Source organism: Impatiens glandulifera, chromosome 4, assembly GCF_907164915.1.
Source record: "Impatiens glandulifera chromosome 4, dImpGla2.1, whole genome shotgun sequence".
NCBI lineage: Eukaryota > Viridiplantae > Streptophyta > Magnoliopsida > Ericales > Balsaminaceae > Impatiens > Impatiens glandulifera.
Genome location: NC_061865.1, coordinates 19,043,348 through 19,062,033, shown reverse-complemented (window position 1 = coordinate 19,062,033; position 18,686 = coordinate 19,043,348). Strand labels below are relative to the sequence as shown.

Below are 18,686 nucleotides of genomic sequence, written 5' to 3'. Positions count from 1 at the left end.
ATGCCACCCCCTTAGGGCATGATTCGCTATATCTTCAAAGTTAAACATATTTTCTAGGTAGGTGAGAAACGTCAAAGGAGTATCTAATCGAGCAAGAGAAGTCTTCTACAGAGGAATAATGTTTTCAAATTTTTCACTTTTATGATCATTTTTGGTCATCTATTAAAGAGTAGTTCCCATTTTTTAAGGAATAGATAGAGCGTCATTGGGCCTATGTGCGGGAAGAGGGGATATTATCTGGTGATAAAGTATCAACAGGTGTTACTCTTTAAGTCGAAAGAAAGTGAGAAAGAAGTTGAGGGAGATCAAGCATGTTCAAAACCAACGTCCGCAGTTGACGAAGTTCCCTCTTCTTCTCCTCAAATTGAAAATACTCCTCCAACAGGTGTTGAATCATCTCCTCGAGAAGAGCACGTCTAAGGAGAAGGAGTCTGAAGCTTAAAAGTCCAAGCATCCGACTCCTACAAACGCTCTTCCTGGTATGTCTATCAATTCCAAAGAAATTTTGAGCCTTATCCGTAAACTGAGCAATGAGGTTCTTGGAGATGAGGTCGGTTCTCAAGCAATAATTTATGCACCTCATCATCAAGCTCCATCCCGGAACATACAACCAGAATTATCTATTCAAGTCAGTTCTCTTCCTACACCTATTTGATCTGTCCCTCTAGGATCCCATTGTGTCTCCTCTGCTCACACTTCATCTGAAGAAGTATCCCCAAGGATGATGGGCGTCCACAATATGATCATGGAAGTTCTGGCTCCCTTGAAGGAGCTTTTTCAATCCAAACTGTGATATATAAACTGCACCTATGGCACCTCGCTTTTGAGACTTGTAGTCTCTTTCTTTCCACATGTGATATATATTCAAACCATAAATTGATTAGTTATTTTCACAATCTCGCGATTCTCCTCATTACCATTAACCTTATATGCCATAACATTCTAATTATAGACTTGCATCTACTAGCAATTATCCATGAATTAAAAACATTCACATATATTGTTATCTTTCATGTCGCATTTGGGGTCTTCATTTAAATATGCTTTTGACCATTTTTTTCATTTATTCGAATTAGAGACTTACCAGCACCCTCCTTAACCTCTTCAAGAATGTTTAGGATGACATCAAAAAGTTCTGCATATGTAGATCGAACACAATTCTAGAACAAAATCTTTAAGTCCCCTCCCATGTATCCAGCTCTAGCCTAGTTTCCGTACCAATGTCGACAACAAAATCTGTGTTCAACATTAGGTAACAGATTTTCAATAGCTTTAATCATCCCCTACAAAAAATATGAAATTAAGATCAAATACAAACATAAATAATACAATACAATGATTTAAGAAAGATATAATGTTACTAAAATACTTTTTGCATGTCAGACATAATTGTCAAGTTGGACCCTTCTCCTAATTGAAGATCCTCAATTAGGAGTTTAAGAAACCACTCTCAACTTGATAAGTTTTCTCCTTCAACAACAGCCCATGCAAAATTGGGAACATGTTCTCAATGGCATCTCTATCATTTACCGTTAATAATTCTCCCTTGCTCTTACTTTTCAAGAAACATCCATCAAAATAAATAACGGGTCTACATCCGGCCAACCATCCATGTTTTAAAGCCTTAAAACACAAGTAAAATTGTTTGAATTTATTCACTCCAGTTTCTTCGTCTTTGGTGGTTTGGAGGATAAATGTACTTATGTCATTATTCTTTTTCAACTCAGCAATATACCTCCACACAAACTCCTTATCATTGTTACCTTGATTTTCTTCCAATATGAAACCTTTGACTCTTCTCATAAGGGACAAAGTGACATCACAATTCAATTTCTCCTTACATAATTTTTGCATTGTCCTCACAAAGATATCTAATTGCAATAAAATCTGTCTTTACAGGAATCTCTTCATCTACAAACTCTTTATCAATAACCCCTTCTTCGACATTAGCTTCAAAAATTTCTTTAAAATCTTGAGACATTCTATCTTCTTCCCCTATTTCATCAAAAACCAGTCTCTTCTTCATTTTCAAAACCCGTCTCTTCTTCATCTTCTAAACTAGTCCAAACTTGTAAGGGTATTGGGTTCAAAGCAGACCCATTTACATGGTCAAGATGAATTGTAACCTCTAGACAACTCTTAAATAATTGTATAACATCCAACACATGTTGATCATAGTTGAAGGGGCTTAAAACACCATCACCCCATTATACAAAAACTTAAAGAGAGACCGATCACTATATCCCAATGATTTAGTAAACTCTACCAAATCCCAAAAACACAATTCATCAATATCTCTAATGGACGTCACATTTTCTGACCCATAATGTATTAATCACACATATCTGAAAAAGAAGAATTTCAGAATTAATAAAAGAGAATGATCAAATAAAACCCTTTCTAAATATGGTCTAATTGTGAATAAAAAAACAATAAAGATGCTTTTTATAGGGCAATCGAGAAGATGCTTTTTATTTATTTATTTATAACAGTCCCAAAATATGGTTGAAAATATACATATCAGATCTATATAAACTATACTCTGCACCAAAATTTAACCCCTCTTTAAATTTCTTGATTAAAATGAAGGTGATAAAACAATTTTAGATTTACTTCCTCTTTAAATTTGTATAATCTTCACACAACATTGGTATTATAGCATGCATCTAGAGAAAGAATGAACAATGCTCAGGATGAACAAATACTATTTCGGGGAAAATATCAAATTTATTAATAGTGAGATTTGAGGAACAAAACATATTTGACTAATAATGATATCATATGAATCGGGATGGACGATCTTAGTAATAATTTGTATAAACATTAAAGAAGGGGATCCAATCTCTTTTGTAAATCAATTGAATGCATCACACCTGCGTCTAATCTACAAAATCACAATCTAAAATTTATAACTTCGTTTCATCCCTACCGTATGGGATTTTGGGAAGGATTTTGTTTTTCTCGATCATATATTTTCCTCATTTTTTTATTAAGACCTAATCAAAGATAAAAATTAAATAATGAGAAAAATCAAACTTGAATCATACAATTAGGGGAGAATTTATCAAAACTGAATTATGGTTTACCTTTGCGATGCTGGAAGAAACGAATGGTCAGCGGCGGAGGCGGGCGGCATGCGACGACGAACGACTATCTGTTGAGAAAGATTGAAGTAGATGAAGAAGATGGACAGGCGACTTAAAGAATGAGAAAGAATGGAGTAGAGGGAGAGAGATCGTGCTTGATGTGTAAGAGAAGATTCATTGATTTTTTTGTTTTATTTTAATAAATAATATTTTATTATAATAACAATTATTAAAAGAAAATTTAAATGGTCGTATGTCACCTGCATTTATTTGTTTATAAATATAAATGGCACATAATTTATTTTTAATGGACGTCTATGTCCGAGAGGCCCTATTTTGTATAAATTGACAATGGAAAGCCCCAATATGCGAAATTTTAAATAGAAGGTCCGAAATTGTAATTGATACTAAATAAGAAGCCTCAATTTGTAATTTTGGCCATTTTTTTATTATTCTAAATATTTTTTTTTTTAATTATTATACGTGCCATTATAAATACATTTAAATTATTTCTCTCAATAATTTTTTCTCTTTTATAGTAGAGACTATGTTAAGAACAAAGTAGAACCTCTACTAACCATTAGTTTTTTATATTTTTTTTATCTATTAACTTGTAATTATATGTTTATATATTTAAACTAATTAATTGATTTATATATTTTTAAAAGTAATAATTAGAAAAATAAATAACTTAATAAATATACATAATATAAAAGAATAAGAAGTTAAATATAAAAATTATTAAGTAATAATTAGAAGAATAAATAAATCAAATTAATATATATATATATATTAAATTATATATATATTTTACTAAACTGTAATATTTTTTTTAAGTTTTTAAATCTTATTTTTCCTTAAAATCTCTTCTTTTCTTTTTATTTCATTTTCTTATAACATTTATTAAAAATTCAACTCAAGTAGCATATAATATATTAAAAGCTAAATATAAAAATGATTAAGCAATGATAAGGTGAATTAATAAATCAAATTAATAAAATATATAAAAACATGATGGTAAAATATATATTATTTTTTACTAAATTGTTATTTTTAGTTAAGTTATTTTTTTTTTCTATTTAATCTTCTTATAAGATTTATTAAAAATTCAATTCAACTAGCGCGTACATAATATTAAAACTTACTCTAGATTTTTTTTTTTATCTAGGTTGAATATTAGTAATTTGAGTTTTATTCATTAGTTTCTAGTTCTAAGTTGAATAATTTATTTAATAATAATCTAATTTTAAATGAAGTAAATATTTATAATAATTTTAAAATAAAACAAGTTAAAAAGAGAGAAATTGCTAAATATTTTTTAAAAATAATTAAAAGTGGAAGAGAAACGTAAAATTTAAAATTAAAGAGAGAAAAAAATAATACAGTTCTAAGTTCTACTTTTATGTTGACATATGTAAAAATAAATAAAAAATAAAATAAAAAATAAAATAAAAATAGTAATAAGGCGATTTTGATTACGCGTAATTGAGTGATGGCTTTTGTAACTTTGTTTAAGACAGACAGCACAGCTGTTTACATGTTTGAAGCAGCACAGCTGTTTACAGCTTCAGGTTTTATGGAAGCCTAGCGGTTAAATCCCAATGAACCTTCCTTCTTATCTCTTTCACACTCTCAATAATCATCTATAAATACTCATCATATCTATAACACACACACACCAACATAACATCCATCAATATCAATTCAATTCAATGGCTTCTTCTTGTTCATCATCACTAATCATGCTCTTCTTCGTACTAAGCTTCGCTTTCGTTTTGAGTATAGATGTATGCAGCGGCGCAAACTTCAACGAGAAGGTAGACATAACCTGGGGCGACGGCAGAGCAAAAATACTCAACAATGGAGACCTTCTGAGTCTCTCCCTTGATCAGCCCTCCGGCTCCGGTTTTCAGTCCAAGAATCAATACCTCTTCGGTAAAATCGATATGCAGATCAAACTCGTCTCCGGGAACTCCGCAGGCACCGTCACCGCCTACTACGTAAGTTAACAAAAAAATTATTTTTCCCGTTTTTGAGAATTTTTAATGAAACGATGCTAAGTCGTTTTTCCAAAAACAAACAAACAAATCATCTACTACTAGTTAATTCATGATCTTACAATGAATTGTAAATATTGGGTGCAGTTGAAATCGCCTGGATCGACTTGGGACGAAATAGATTTCGAATTCTTGGGGAATCTGAGCGGCGACCCTTACATTCTTCACACCAATGTGTTCAGTCAAGGAAAAGGAAACAGAGAGCAGCAATTCTACCTCTGGTTCGATCCAACAGCAGATTTCCACACCTATTCAATCTTATGGAACCCACAACGAATTATGTATGTGTAAATGTAATTCATTCATTCTTTCTTTAACACATACATACATACTCATAATAATAATAATAATCTTATGGAACCCACAACGAATTATGTATGTAATAATATAAATGTAATTCATTCATTCTTTCTTTAACACGTACATACATACTCATAATAATAATAATCTTATTATTAATAACAACAGATTCTCAGTCGACGGAATACCCATTAGGGAATTCAAGAACGCAGAGTCCATCGGCGTTCCCTACTTAAAGAACCAGCCTATGAGGATCTATTCAAGCCTATGGAACGCCGATGATTGGGCAACCAGAGGTGGACTTGTCAAGACGGATTGGACCAACGCTCCATTCACCGCCTCTTACCGCAATTTCAACGACGCCACCGCCTGCGTCTGGTCCGCTGCCGCCGGAAAGTCGTCTTGCAGCGACTCGTCCTCCGTCTCAAGTGGCAATGCCTGGCTCAATCAGCAGATGGACACGACCGGCCAAGAGAAGATGAGATGGGTGCAGAACAACTACATGGTTTATAATTACTGCAATGACACCGAGAGGTTCCCTTTAGGGTTGCCGGCTGAATGTTCCTTATTAAGGGCATAATCCTAAACTTTTATACCCCACGTATTTGTATTTCATTTCATTTTATTCTTTTATTTAATTATATTCTTTTATTTTTATTAATTGAAATAATTATATATTCTTCTTTTTTATTTATAATTGAGGAATAAGTTATATTTTTTTTTCTCATTATTGTTATTAGTAGTAGCATCATTGCATTTCAAAAGAATAACTATTTTAAAGAGGAGTTTAATAAGAATTTAATGTCTTAATAATTATCCTAATCAATTTAAAAATTTGTAACAATAAATTTTGTTTATAATTTTTTGACATGTTAAATATGGTCATGATTGGATTGAATGGTTCACTAAAAAGTCTTAACAGTTTTTTGAGTTGTATCATTTGAAGTTCATATATAGTTTTTTGAGTTGTATCATTTGAAGTTCAATATATATTTTTATGAAAGAGCTATCGTGAACAATTCAGATTTATTGCGGAGATAAGACCTCGATTAACTTATGCGGATGATGCTTAAGGGAGGGTTAAGTGTCTCAATATTGTGTTTCATGAGCCCGTTTAAATTGTTATTATTAAGGATATGTTTAATTGTTGGACTAACGATTTTAATAGTCACATCAGATCATTCTAAGGTTTTGATCATGGTAGGCGTAAGGAGGTAAAACCGAACATATATGATGTTATGCGGTGGAAAAATATAGATTGTTTTCACGTGGGACATTCTTATAACTAGTATGCTCAACTTAGTAAAATTGCTATTTGGAGAAATTTTGGGAGTCTAAAATTCATTTTAAGATTTCGTTCTTTGGTTGGAGTGTTATTTATAGTGGGACGGACGATATATGTATGAAAACAAACTTGTATTATGATTAGTCGTTGTCGAATATGCCTTATGGAGGTTGAATTGGCGTCTCACCTTCTTCTACATTGTCGTAAGGTGGTGGGTAATTAGAGTCTTTTTAGAGCATGACTAGATTTTAGTTGGTGATGTCTAAGTCTCTCGGTAGTTGTTGGAAGGTTTGGATCGAGATGACAAATATAATAGGTCTGAATTGTTACTTGGAAAAGTATTGGACGATCTAGGTCTATATTTGATATTAGTTTCATTGGTGCATAGGGAAATATGCACGATCGAACCCTTACATTGTTTTTCATTATAACATTTTCCTAAAAGAGTAATTTCCTCTCCAACTTCCTTTTTCTTGTGCTTTTTGAAAAATGTCTAATCTATGTGGACTACATCTATGTTGACTACATTATGAATAAATTTTTCTCTTTTTTCTCATCGACTAAAATAATTTTGGTTCAACTGAATCCATTGCATTGAGTACTCTTGGGGTGTTCTAAATTCGAGTTAAAAGACACTATTCTAAATAGTTTGCAGATTCATCTTACTTGTACTATTGAGAGTTTTGAGTGCTAAAAATATGGATTTTAAGTTTTGTGAATACGTAATTACTGAAAGATGAACAATGGGCTCTACATTTTTTTATGGAATTGATATTTATTATGGAGAATAGTATAACTGCGAGAAACTTGTTTAATGGTCCAATGTTGCAGTTTCAACTTTGTGCTTGTTGGTTTTACTCTTATCTGTGGTTGTTGGTTTGCTTGTGTGGCATGATAAACTAACAATTTTCTCTAACATTTACTTTATTTGATAATGTAGAGTTGAGTACAAACTATTTGTAAGGCCTTTAAATAAACAAACTACAAAAAAGGGAAGTTAAAGAAGCTACAAAACTCTTAACATTTCATTCTCCCTGAAATCCCCAAAAAGAAAATAAAGGAGAAGTAACAAATTCTTACAAAGAGCACATGTTTTGGTCTTATTATCTTTTGCATGCTTTTATTTTTGTTTGAAATGTGAATTTTATTTTCATGATCTAATATGTTTTGATTTGAAAATTAATACTACTGTATACACTTATTTTTAACTTTAGATATTTTCACCTTATGGCCAGGTTGAAAATGTGTGCTACTTGCATGATGAAATGAATATAATGTTTTGTCCTAATATTTAAATTATTTTTTAGTGTTCTCTAATTGTTTGAATACTATTTGAATGAGAAACAATGAATAAAGAGACTTCTATCATGCTATAACTAATGTTACTTTAATGAACTGCATTTGTGTAATTTAAGTTAGTATATCTTGCTTAAATGTATAATGGTAGGTTAAAATGTGGTCATGATGTTGTCAATAGCAAATAATCTTATTTTTTTTACAGTTTCTACCTACTAATATACGTGATGTTGGATTTCATTGTCCGAGTTAGAGGACATCATTATTCTATTTTTGCGATAGAAAAGTTACCCAACTAAAACTAAGGGATTCGTCTATTTAAAATAGGGAAGAATGTCAATTTTATTCATAAAGTTGGATGAAGGTTTTAAATTTTTTTATTAGTTTGTCAAATTTTAAAATATGTGCACAACACCCGAAAAATTTTCCCCACAAACTAAATTTTGGTTTGTTCTCAAAAATCTTCATGCATATACTTAATTGCAGCATCATTAGCAATCACATTGTCAACATAAATAATGTATACCTTATTTTCAATTCCACTCCCTTCCACAATTTAAAAGATTATCGAAAATTTGAGGACCACTATGAAGAGGAATATGAAAAAAATGAGAACACGTTTATTCAATCTACAAGATGAGTCAATCCAATAATCGATGATGACCATGTACTCTAGTTTTTTTATTCTTCGATTTCCATAAAATTGTTGTGAGGTTAATCTTACTCACATTTTTAGCAAACCATGTCATTTGTTTTTCTTTTTCGTAATTCCACTACAACATTTTACGTATACATAATATATTAAAACATTCTTCTTCCAATAAAGAAAATGGATGTATTATGATCCAATTAGCCGAGCTTCTTTCATGCGTTCCATACAAAAATATTCATCAAGTAACAAAGATGGCATAATTGTGTTTACAAATTCGAAGCCTTATAATAGTTGTTGTTTAACTTTATTCTCAAGCATCATTTTAGATTTCAAGTGTTTACCACAATGATCTAAGTATCGTTTTAAGTGTGTTATAGTACTTGACTTCACCTTTGCGAGAAGTAATTGACAATGTTTGTACTTGTATTTATCATCACCTTTAGAGACTTCAACCTCAATCATATCTAACATAATTGAGATTTTTTATGTTTGTCTTAGACTTGTGTAATGTATATCATTTCCTATCACACTATCCCCTTTATCTATCAATTGATTTAGGATCTCATTTGAATCCAACAGATCTTGAACATTAGTTTAGCGGAGAGTTAGTTGGAATCTAGTTGCAGTTTCCCTCTTTTTAGTTTAAATTGACCTTGCCTCGACATTTCTTTCCTTGGTATATTGGAAGGTGCTAATTCGTAATCTTGTCTTAAAATCACAGAAAATATAAAAGTATAATATTACAAAGAAATTAAATAAACTACAATATATATCACCGAAATCAAATGTTGATTTGAGGTATGTGGTTAACACATTTTCTTTAAAATAATTTCACCGTCTCTTTCTTGCGCTGAAGTTTATCAGATGACTGTCTCTCAAGATACAACAAATTTAGTAGTGATTTAGCAATAAAATCACTATGCAGAGAATTAGACCAACATTCATAAATATCACTAGGATCAAATTAGAATTGTGTGAAACCACAATTAAAATGATCAATGGAATGTTTTTTTTAAAAAAAATTAAGAAGTATCTAGCTTCTTATGATGTCGAAAGTGAAAAACAATGAAGTTCATTTATGGTGATTGAAAGATAAAATTATGTAATTATGCAAATGTTATTGTCTTGAACAATATGTGATTAATTGAGAAGTTATATCAAAATAAATTAGTCAATCAATGTAGGAATTTATCATTGTATTTGATTGAAAATTTCTCATTTGCATATATATATATAGCTCAATTGGTAGAGCGCAATACTAGTGATTGAGTGTCCGACCCCTAGGTAGGCGTTCTTTTTTTGTTTTAGATTTTCCCACAACTAAAACTTTTAAAAGTTTGTTTTTTATTCGTTTAAACATGTGACGACTTAGTTGTTATTATAATAATAAATAGCGTAGCACGATAGGCACGGGCAGAAAGGCACGGACGACACGATATTGCCCTGCACTGTAAGTCATCAAATCGACATCGGAATTACCATTAATCAAAGGAAGCGTTATCGGCACAAGCGGCACAACACGATCGACACAATAGGCACAGACGACACAGGACGATCGGCACGGGCATCCCGGTATTGTCCTGCGACGTTCATTAAGTGTTGCTAGTCTAGGGTTTCTTGTACATTTGTAAGCGCCGTTAGTTTTTTCCCTCGATTGCGGTTTTACTTTTTATCATCTCTTAGGGTTTCTGCAATTAATTTGTTCTATTACTCTGTCTCTGCCATTGTGAGGAAGGTGAAGAACAAAAGTAATAAATCAAAAGAAGTTAAGGATTTTGTGCTGGGAGGAATTAAGGAAGCAACAATCAAAGAATTTGAAAGAATTTCTGAAGAAGTTATCAAAGAACAGTAGGATACCAACACAATTAATCAATCTGGTCCAGCTACTGTTGGGAAAATTTCTATTGAAAATAATGCAGGAAAATAAGGGGATAATGAAGGAGCTTGGAAGATACGCTATAATGAAAGAGCTAATTTGTTTGGGCTCAAGAATCAGATTACAAAACTTCTTATGCATGCCAAAAGGGGAGAAATTGTCATCAATAAAGAGAAAAAACACAACAGATTACAATTCAACTCAACACCCACTATATTCAAGACTAGAATCTGTTCAAAAAAGAAGAATATGAAGAAATTGTTCAATGGTCAGTTGCTACAATGAAGGAACTAATGAAGGCTCCCAAATCTAAGTTATATACTATCAAGAGCAACTCAACATGAAAAACTAATGAAGTCTGGAAGAACAACAATGCAAAAAAGTCAGAAGATCATTCTTATAAAGGGAAAATCTACGTGGGCAATACACAGTCAAAAGTGGAGGTACTAAATTCTCTATTTGAATTTAAATTGCCTACTGAAGTAGAGAAAAACTATATAAAGGAATGGGAAAATGTAGTTGTGGGAAACTACATAGAGAAAAACAGAGTATCCTTCCTAATTACTAAAGATGCACTGTTGAAGCAATGAGAAGGAAAAGGGTTGGAGAAGATTTCAGCAAATGTCCATGATTTATATTTCCTTAAATTCAAGAAGGGATCTGTTAGGATCGGGATCGCCCTTGGAGGCCCGGGGTTCCGGTTTCTAAGGGAGAACACTTATAACACATACACACATTGGTTGGTGATAGTCCGGTTAGAGACTAAAACCGCTTCTTAACACTACACAAGCTGTCACAGACTCTTGAACCGGGTTCAAGGGCGGAAATGTCTATTTCAGCTTGAAGCAACACTCAAGGTTTGATTTGGATGATATTTATAAGGAGTCGGTTAGAGAGGAGAGAGGGATCGGTTCGGTTAAGGAAGAGGATTATGTTCCGGTTTGGTTTGAAGTAAGTATGCTGGAAATAGTAAAAAGAACGAAAGACAGGATTTATGGATGTTCGGAGAAAACTCTCCTACATCACCCTTCTTCTCAGATGATGAGAAGGATTTTCACTAACTTGAATGTTATAACACTCGCACAATGCCGAACGAGTCTTAATCACTACTCGTCGGTTACACCACTCACTATGATATAATACAATAACTCAATATACATACACAACAACAATGCTTTCTATAATTTTAACTACTGTTTAGAGTCGCGCGTGAGATTTCCTTTTGTTGTTCGTTGTTCGATTCTTGCTTCGTGTGTTTAATGAAGACCCTTCGTTTTCCTTTTATAGTGAAGGATATCCTAACGGTCATCTTTTTCTCTCTCCGTTGGATTGGTCATCTGAAGCTGTGCCAGTTCAGAGATGTTGCGTGCACGTTTGATCTTTTTGACACTTGGCAAACATGCGTGCACCGGTCAGGTTCTGATGACGTGAGCGGCTTGCATTTTGGACACATGGCAAACATGCACGCACCGGCCGCCTGATTTAGATTTTTTTGGATCTTGAATAAACAGATCATCATTGTTTTTATTGCATGCTTCTGATCCGGATCTTATCTTCTTGTATATTTCCGAGAGATCTCTATTTCGTCATGTTACGTCATCTTCTTGGTTTCATCATTTTTCAACGTTTCCCGTTGATCTTTTCGTAATATGAGCCGGCTGGATTGAAAGGTTATTGTTGGCCGGTCCGGTTAGGATATTGAAATTGGTTCCTCTTGATCATGACTGGATCATTTGGAGCCGGATCACTGCGGTATGTGCTTCAGCCGGTCTAATGCGGCTTGATCTGTACCTGCACATGGAAATTGAGATTAATTAAGTTCTCTAGCCGGTTTAAAATTAACTTATTTAATTTTTCTAATAATTTCTCCTTTTTTTATTATTTAGAATAAATATTCAAAAATTTTAATGTGTGGCCGGTTTAAAATTAACTTACTTAATTTTTCTAACAATTTTTCCCTTTTTGATTATTTAGAACAAATATTCAAAAATTGTAATGTGTGGCCGGTTTTGAGAGAACTTAATTTTGGCCAGTATTTGAAAAATATTTTTAGATATTTCTCCCTTTTGATACTTTTCAAAGAAAAGTTTCAAAATAAGTTACTTTTCAAAAATGCAATTGACAATTGAAGTTTCATAAGATTTTAAAAAAAAAAAGCTAAGTTCATAAACCGGGATAGAATAAACGATAATTAAAGTTGATAAGTTCATAAGCCTTAAAGATAAAGTAATAAAAACTAGCGGTTGGATGATCCTCTCTTTTCTTGGCCTTTCCGCTTAGCCTCTTGCTCTTTCCATTCTCTTTCCCTTTTGTCCGCGTCCATGTACTAGCCGGCTAAGAGACTTGTTCTTCCGGTAGGAAGTCGGTTGAATTGAAAGAGACCACCTGCCGGTTTAGATGATCAAGACGAGGGAATGGTTGATGGACCTTGACTTGTGGATATGGCAGATGAGGATGGAGGGGTTTTCTTCTTCCTTGGTTGTAGGGGTTCAACATCCTCCTCTTTTTCTTCGTCGAGAGGTTCTTCGGATTAACCGACCGGTTGTGGGCCTTGAAGACCACTTTGTTCTACCCGCAGTAATAAGTCTGATATTTGCTTTCTTTTGCCATTACGCCTTATTACCATTGGGTGCTTGGCTTGAATCGGTACGGTTTCTGGTTGTTTGGCTTGTTCTTCCTTATTGAGTTCCTTGGCGAACTCGAAATCCTTGGCTTCGAGCTCTTTTCTCAATCGCTCATGGTTTTCTTCTTCGGTTTGGGGTTGAAGAGCTGCTTTGGCGTCCGTTTGGATCTGATCTCGATTGTTAGTCGCTTGCAACTTAGTCAGCTCCTCAATCTGAGCTGCCATGTCTTGCATCATTTCAAGGAGCGGGGCGGTTGACGTTTGAACTGAAGTTTTAACTGTCTCAATCAGTTCATCTTTGAGAGAGGAGGTTTTGGCTTTCGTGGCCGTGTGATATTCGTTTATGGAGGTGGCGACGGTATCAATAATAATACCCTTAATGCGTTCGATTCCCTAACTCTATTCAGCATGGTGGGAATGAACCGACACGGCCCTCTCTTGACCGGTTGAGAAATGTTCATTTTGGTTAGCATGAGGAGAATACTTACTTGGAGAGTTAAGGCGGTTGTCTCCGTTCTCATTTTGCTACGGCTGAGATCCCTCTTGCCGGTCCTCTGCCGGTTTGGAAGTTTCACCGATTTTATAAATCGGTTTACTTTGATAATCTTCGGGATGCAGAAGATGATCTTGGCATTTACTTTCCATTCTGCCTCTAGCCGTTTGATGTCGGAGATGATATCTTGTCGCACTTTCTTAAACCGCTCAATCATTTTTATTTCCATCTTGTTCGGTTCTTTTTCACCCGTCTCAATTAAAGCTTCAGTTACTGCTTTTAACTTAGCGTTTTCGTCGACCAGATCCGATCTGACCAAAGCCACTGGGATAATATCGGTGTTTGCAAGATCGAAGGCTTGCTGCTCTATCAACAATAGCTTCGACCAATATTTATTTTTTGTGAAGTCGGGAAGCATGTGAGATAGCTTGGTTTCACTTCTGATTTTGCACCAAAAGTGAAAGGGGATGGATATTCCATCGGCTTTCTCATGCATGTGACCGACGAGTTGTTGAAACATGGCCTCTACTTCTTCAGAAATCGGATCAGCAAAGTCCGGTATGATTTCGGGTTGAATAGGACCGGCTGAATTTTGTTGCGACTCATTTCCTCCTTGCACCGGAGGATCTTCGACCAAAATTTGTTTACCTTTAGAGACCAAAGTTGGACCTTCCGGCGTGATGGGTTGAGTGGATGGTATTTATAAGGAGTCGGTTATAGAGGAGAGAGGGGCCGGTTCGGCTAAGGAAGAGGATTATATTCCAGTTTGGTTTGAAGTAAGTATGCTGGAAATAGTAAAAAGAATGAAAGACAAGATTTATGGATGTTCAGAGCAAACTCTCCTACGTCACCCCTTCTTCTCAGATGATGAGAAGGATTTTCACTAACTTGAATGTTACAACACTCACACAATGTCGAACGAGTCTTAATCACTACTCGTCGGTTACACCACTCACTATGATGTAATACAATAACTCAATACACATACACAACAACAATGCTTTCTAGAATTTCAGCTACTGTTTAGAGTGGCGTGTGGGATTTTCTTTTGCTGTTCGTTGTTCGATTTTTGCTTCGTGTGTTTAATGAAGACCCTTCGTCTTCCTTTTATAGTGAATGATATCCTAACGGTCATCTTTTTCTCTCTCTGTTGGATTGGTCATCTGAAACCGTGTCGGTTCAAAGATGTTGCGTGCACGTTTGATCTTTTTAACACTTGGCAAACATGCGTGCACCGGTCAGGTTCTGATGACGTGAGCGACTTGCATTTTGGACACATGGCAAACATGCACGCACCGGCCGCCTGATTCAGATTTTGCTTGGGATCTTGGATAAGCAGATCATCATTGTTTTTATTGCATGCTTCTGATCCGGATCTTATCTTCTTGTATATTTCCGAGAGATCTCTATTTCGACATGTTACGTCATCTTCTCGGTTTCATTATTTTTCAAAGTTTTCCATTGATCTTTTTGTAATACGAGTCGGCTGGATTGGAAGGTTATTGTTGGCCGGTCCGTTTAGGATATTGAAACCGGTTCCTCTTGATCATGACTGGATCATTTGGAGCCGGATCACTGCGGTATGTGCTTCAGCTAGTCTGATGCGGCTTGATCTGTACCTGCACATGGAAATTGAGATTAATTAAGTTCTTTGGCCGGTTTAAAATTAACTTACTTCATTTTTCTAACAATTTCTCCCTTTTTTATTATTTAGAATAAATATTCAAAAATTGTAATGTGTGGCCGGTTTAAAATTAACTTACTTAATTTTTCTAACAATCTAATCTAGAGGAAATTCTAGAAAATGGGCATACATATATAGGATTCAATTGTATAAAGTTAGAAAAATGGTCTGAAGACTTGAACCTATTGAGTAAGACAAAAGAAACTGCACAGATATGGTTCAAGCTCTGGAATATAGTTGCACATATATACAATTCTAAAGCCCTTAGTCATTTTGCAGGTTTATTGGGTAGACGATTATACATGGATCCAATTACTGAAGGAGGAGAGCACCTAACATTTGCTAGAATTAGCATTGAGGTGCATCCTAGAAGCACATTGCCGAAAAGTATGACAGTAGTAGACAGAAAAGGAAAATCTACTGTCATGGAAATCACTTATGAGTAGAGGCCAGACAGATGCTATTTTTGTAATATTTTCCAACATGCAAGCCCAAAATGTGATTTGGCTAAGGAAGAAGATCATAAAATTTATAATGGTCAGAAAGTAAAGATGCAGGAAAACAATACAAATGTGTCTATTTTTAAAGAGCAAAATGTGGTTAAAGAACAGGAAACAGAAGATAAAGAAAATTATGTACAAGAAGAAAGCAATACGAAGAAGGAGGTGGATCCTCAACTTAATCATGTTGAAGAGATAGTTGATGATTCTCAATCAAATCAAGTTGAAGTGGTTGCTGATGAAAATAGAGAGGAAGATACTCATGTTAATCAAGAGGAAGAAGAGGATGCCAATGTTGATACAGAGGAATCTAAAGTTGTTGAGGATTCCAAATATGAAGCTGAAGGAATTAAAGACAATGATCTCGAAATTCAAGTTGAGAACAACAAGGTGAAGAGCTCAGAAATTCTGAAGAATAATTTTTTCTATCAAATAAGAACAAGTTCATATAAAGAAAGAAATCAAGATGAGAATATGCAGTATTCATCAACCTCTTCAATTCATCCCCGTTTATTGCAAGAGGAAGGGGAAGAGGAAGAGGAAGGACAAGGGGAAGAGGAAGACAATATGTTGAAACATCAGGTTGGTATGGAAATAAAAATCCTGATTGGAATAATTAGGATTTGATACAGTTTGTAATCTTTGTTTGTAATCTTTATTTCTTGTATGTGTGATTGCTACTAATCAGGTTCTTTAGGGTCGTTTGATTGTCATCTTATAATCCTAGCTAAGACTTGTTTAGCTTTGATTCTTGACCCTCCCACTTTTAGGATTTTAATGAAATGGTTTTAACCGTTTTCCTAAAAAAACGATGCTTAATTTTCAAAGTTTTTGGATTGTCGAGTCGAGAGTTGTGATTAATTTAGATATATGTGAGAGTAAATGGATACTTAGGTCGGATTGTGAGTTGACCTGTCCATAAACTTAAAACAGTTAAAAATAAAATTAAAAATGCTATCACATTTTTACCGTAATTTTTTTTTCACGGTTTTTTCTACCATTACCCGTGCAAATGCACGAGCTACATGCAAGTTGATATTAATACCCCATTTAACTTACTTATTTAATTAAAAATTTAATCCAAATATATCAATATACTTTTATACTATAAAATAAAATCCAAATATACTTGGATTAATGAAAAAACTAATAACAAATAAAATAGTTTTTTTTTTATCTCTTTTGATTAAATGTTTTAAACTTTATACTTTAATTTAAGTAATTTATTTTAAATATACTATAAAAATATCGTATTATATATTATTTATCTATATATCATAAAAATGCTACATTTTACTATTTTTCTAACGTGGACAAACCCATTAACTTGATTTTTATTCTTGATACTCACCCATACAATTTTATTCTTGAATTCTCATTTTCATTCATATAATGGAAATCATCTACATAGTTTAAATTCCAACCGATTTCATTTTTCATCCTAGACTCAGACTATTCAGTTGTGGCACGTCCTAGTCTCTTGATTGAGGCATTCGAGCCAATTTTAGTATCATTTAGTTAAGAAAGTCGTCAAGCTGCTTCTTGATAAATGGTGAATGGTTAGATAAATCTATACAGTTATTAAGCGATATATAACCAGTCTCGTATTGATAGCGAGACTGAAAAGAAAATGTGTTGTTAGAGCTAATTAATTTTTATGTAAAGGTATCCTTTTGACCATGAAAACTAAAATTTAAATTTTCAAATTACTTAATAAACCAATATTCTTTTTTTAATCTATGTAGATAATATTTAACATAAAAAGTGCAAATAATTTAAATTTCTCACAAAGTCAATGAATTCAAAATTATCCATAATTAATATAAAAAAGGAAAAAATTTAGCTGTAGCGTCCAATAACTCTCATTTTAACTTTAAATTAAAAAAAATGGAATAAATTTCGCTGATTGTACCAATATAAAAAAAAAATGTGGTCCCTCAAATTTTCTCCAACATTTTCATACTTATTTTTCCTCACCCCCTTAACAAGTTAACAAACACTCCTAATTTTTAAATCTAGCACTCAAAATAGTTTATCCCTATTTGAATTTCTCGACCTTTAATTATAATATTTCAAAACCGAGACAACATGACAAAAATAATTTCAATTATAACCTAAATTTGGCATAAAGAGTATGAAAAGTGCACCCATCTCATTTATTTTTGTTCATATTTTCATCTTTAGTTGCAAAAAATATGGTCAAAGAATGATAAGCGAAAGAGGATGCTTACTATATAGATTCCCCTCAATTATCACTTAGAATATTTGTTCGATTATTTTGTTTTCTCAAAAAATATTATATCTAAATAATTTAATAAAAATTGCAGTTTAAAAAAAATCAACAATACCACTTATTATAAAATAGAATTTTGATAAAATTCAATATAAATTAAATATTCAAGTAATAATAAAAAAACATGTAAATAATATTTAAAAACGTATAGTTATTTTCAAGAAATTTTCACTTATATCAAACTATAAAGATTCTCATGTGATGTATACGAATAAAATATAATAATATGTATTTAATGTTTAAATTTTTTAATAAATCACAAATAATATATTAAAATAAAAAATAAAACATTCTTATTCCACATTTTATTCACTTCGGTAAAATAACTCATCTTCTCACATATCTCGGCATATATTTTTTCCTACTGAACTCTCATCTCGTGAACTTATACTTTTGGTTAAATCAAAAATCTCAAACATTATCAATCTCTTTTTTACCCTAACTTTAGACCATCAATGTTTAATCGACCTCTCATCCCGTCACCTTAAAGCACTCAAACTGACCAAACATCTCATTCCACATTTATCTATCATTTCAAATC

At 33.1% G+C, this 18,686-nt stretch overlaps 1 protein-coding gene across 1 annotated transcript; it reads left to right on the top strand.

Moving 5' to 3' along the window:
* The first annotated feature begins 4,783 nt into the window (after positions 1 to 4,783).
* On the top strand, positions 4,784 to 6,025 carry LOC124936645 (probable xyloglucan endotransglucosylase/hydrolase protein 23). Its single transcript, XM_047477158.1, has 3 exons — positions 4,784 to 5,086; positions 5,231 to 5,424; positions 5,612 to 6,025. The coding sequence occupies exons 1-3, from the start codon at positions 4,799 to 4,801 to the stop codon at positions 6,021 to 6,023; spliced, it is 894 nt and encodes a 297-aa protein (XP_047333114.1). The 5' UTR covers positions 4,784 to 4,798; the 3' UTR covers positions 6,024 to 6,025.
* The last annotated feature ends 12,661 nt before the right edge of the window (positions 6,026 to 18,686 follow it).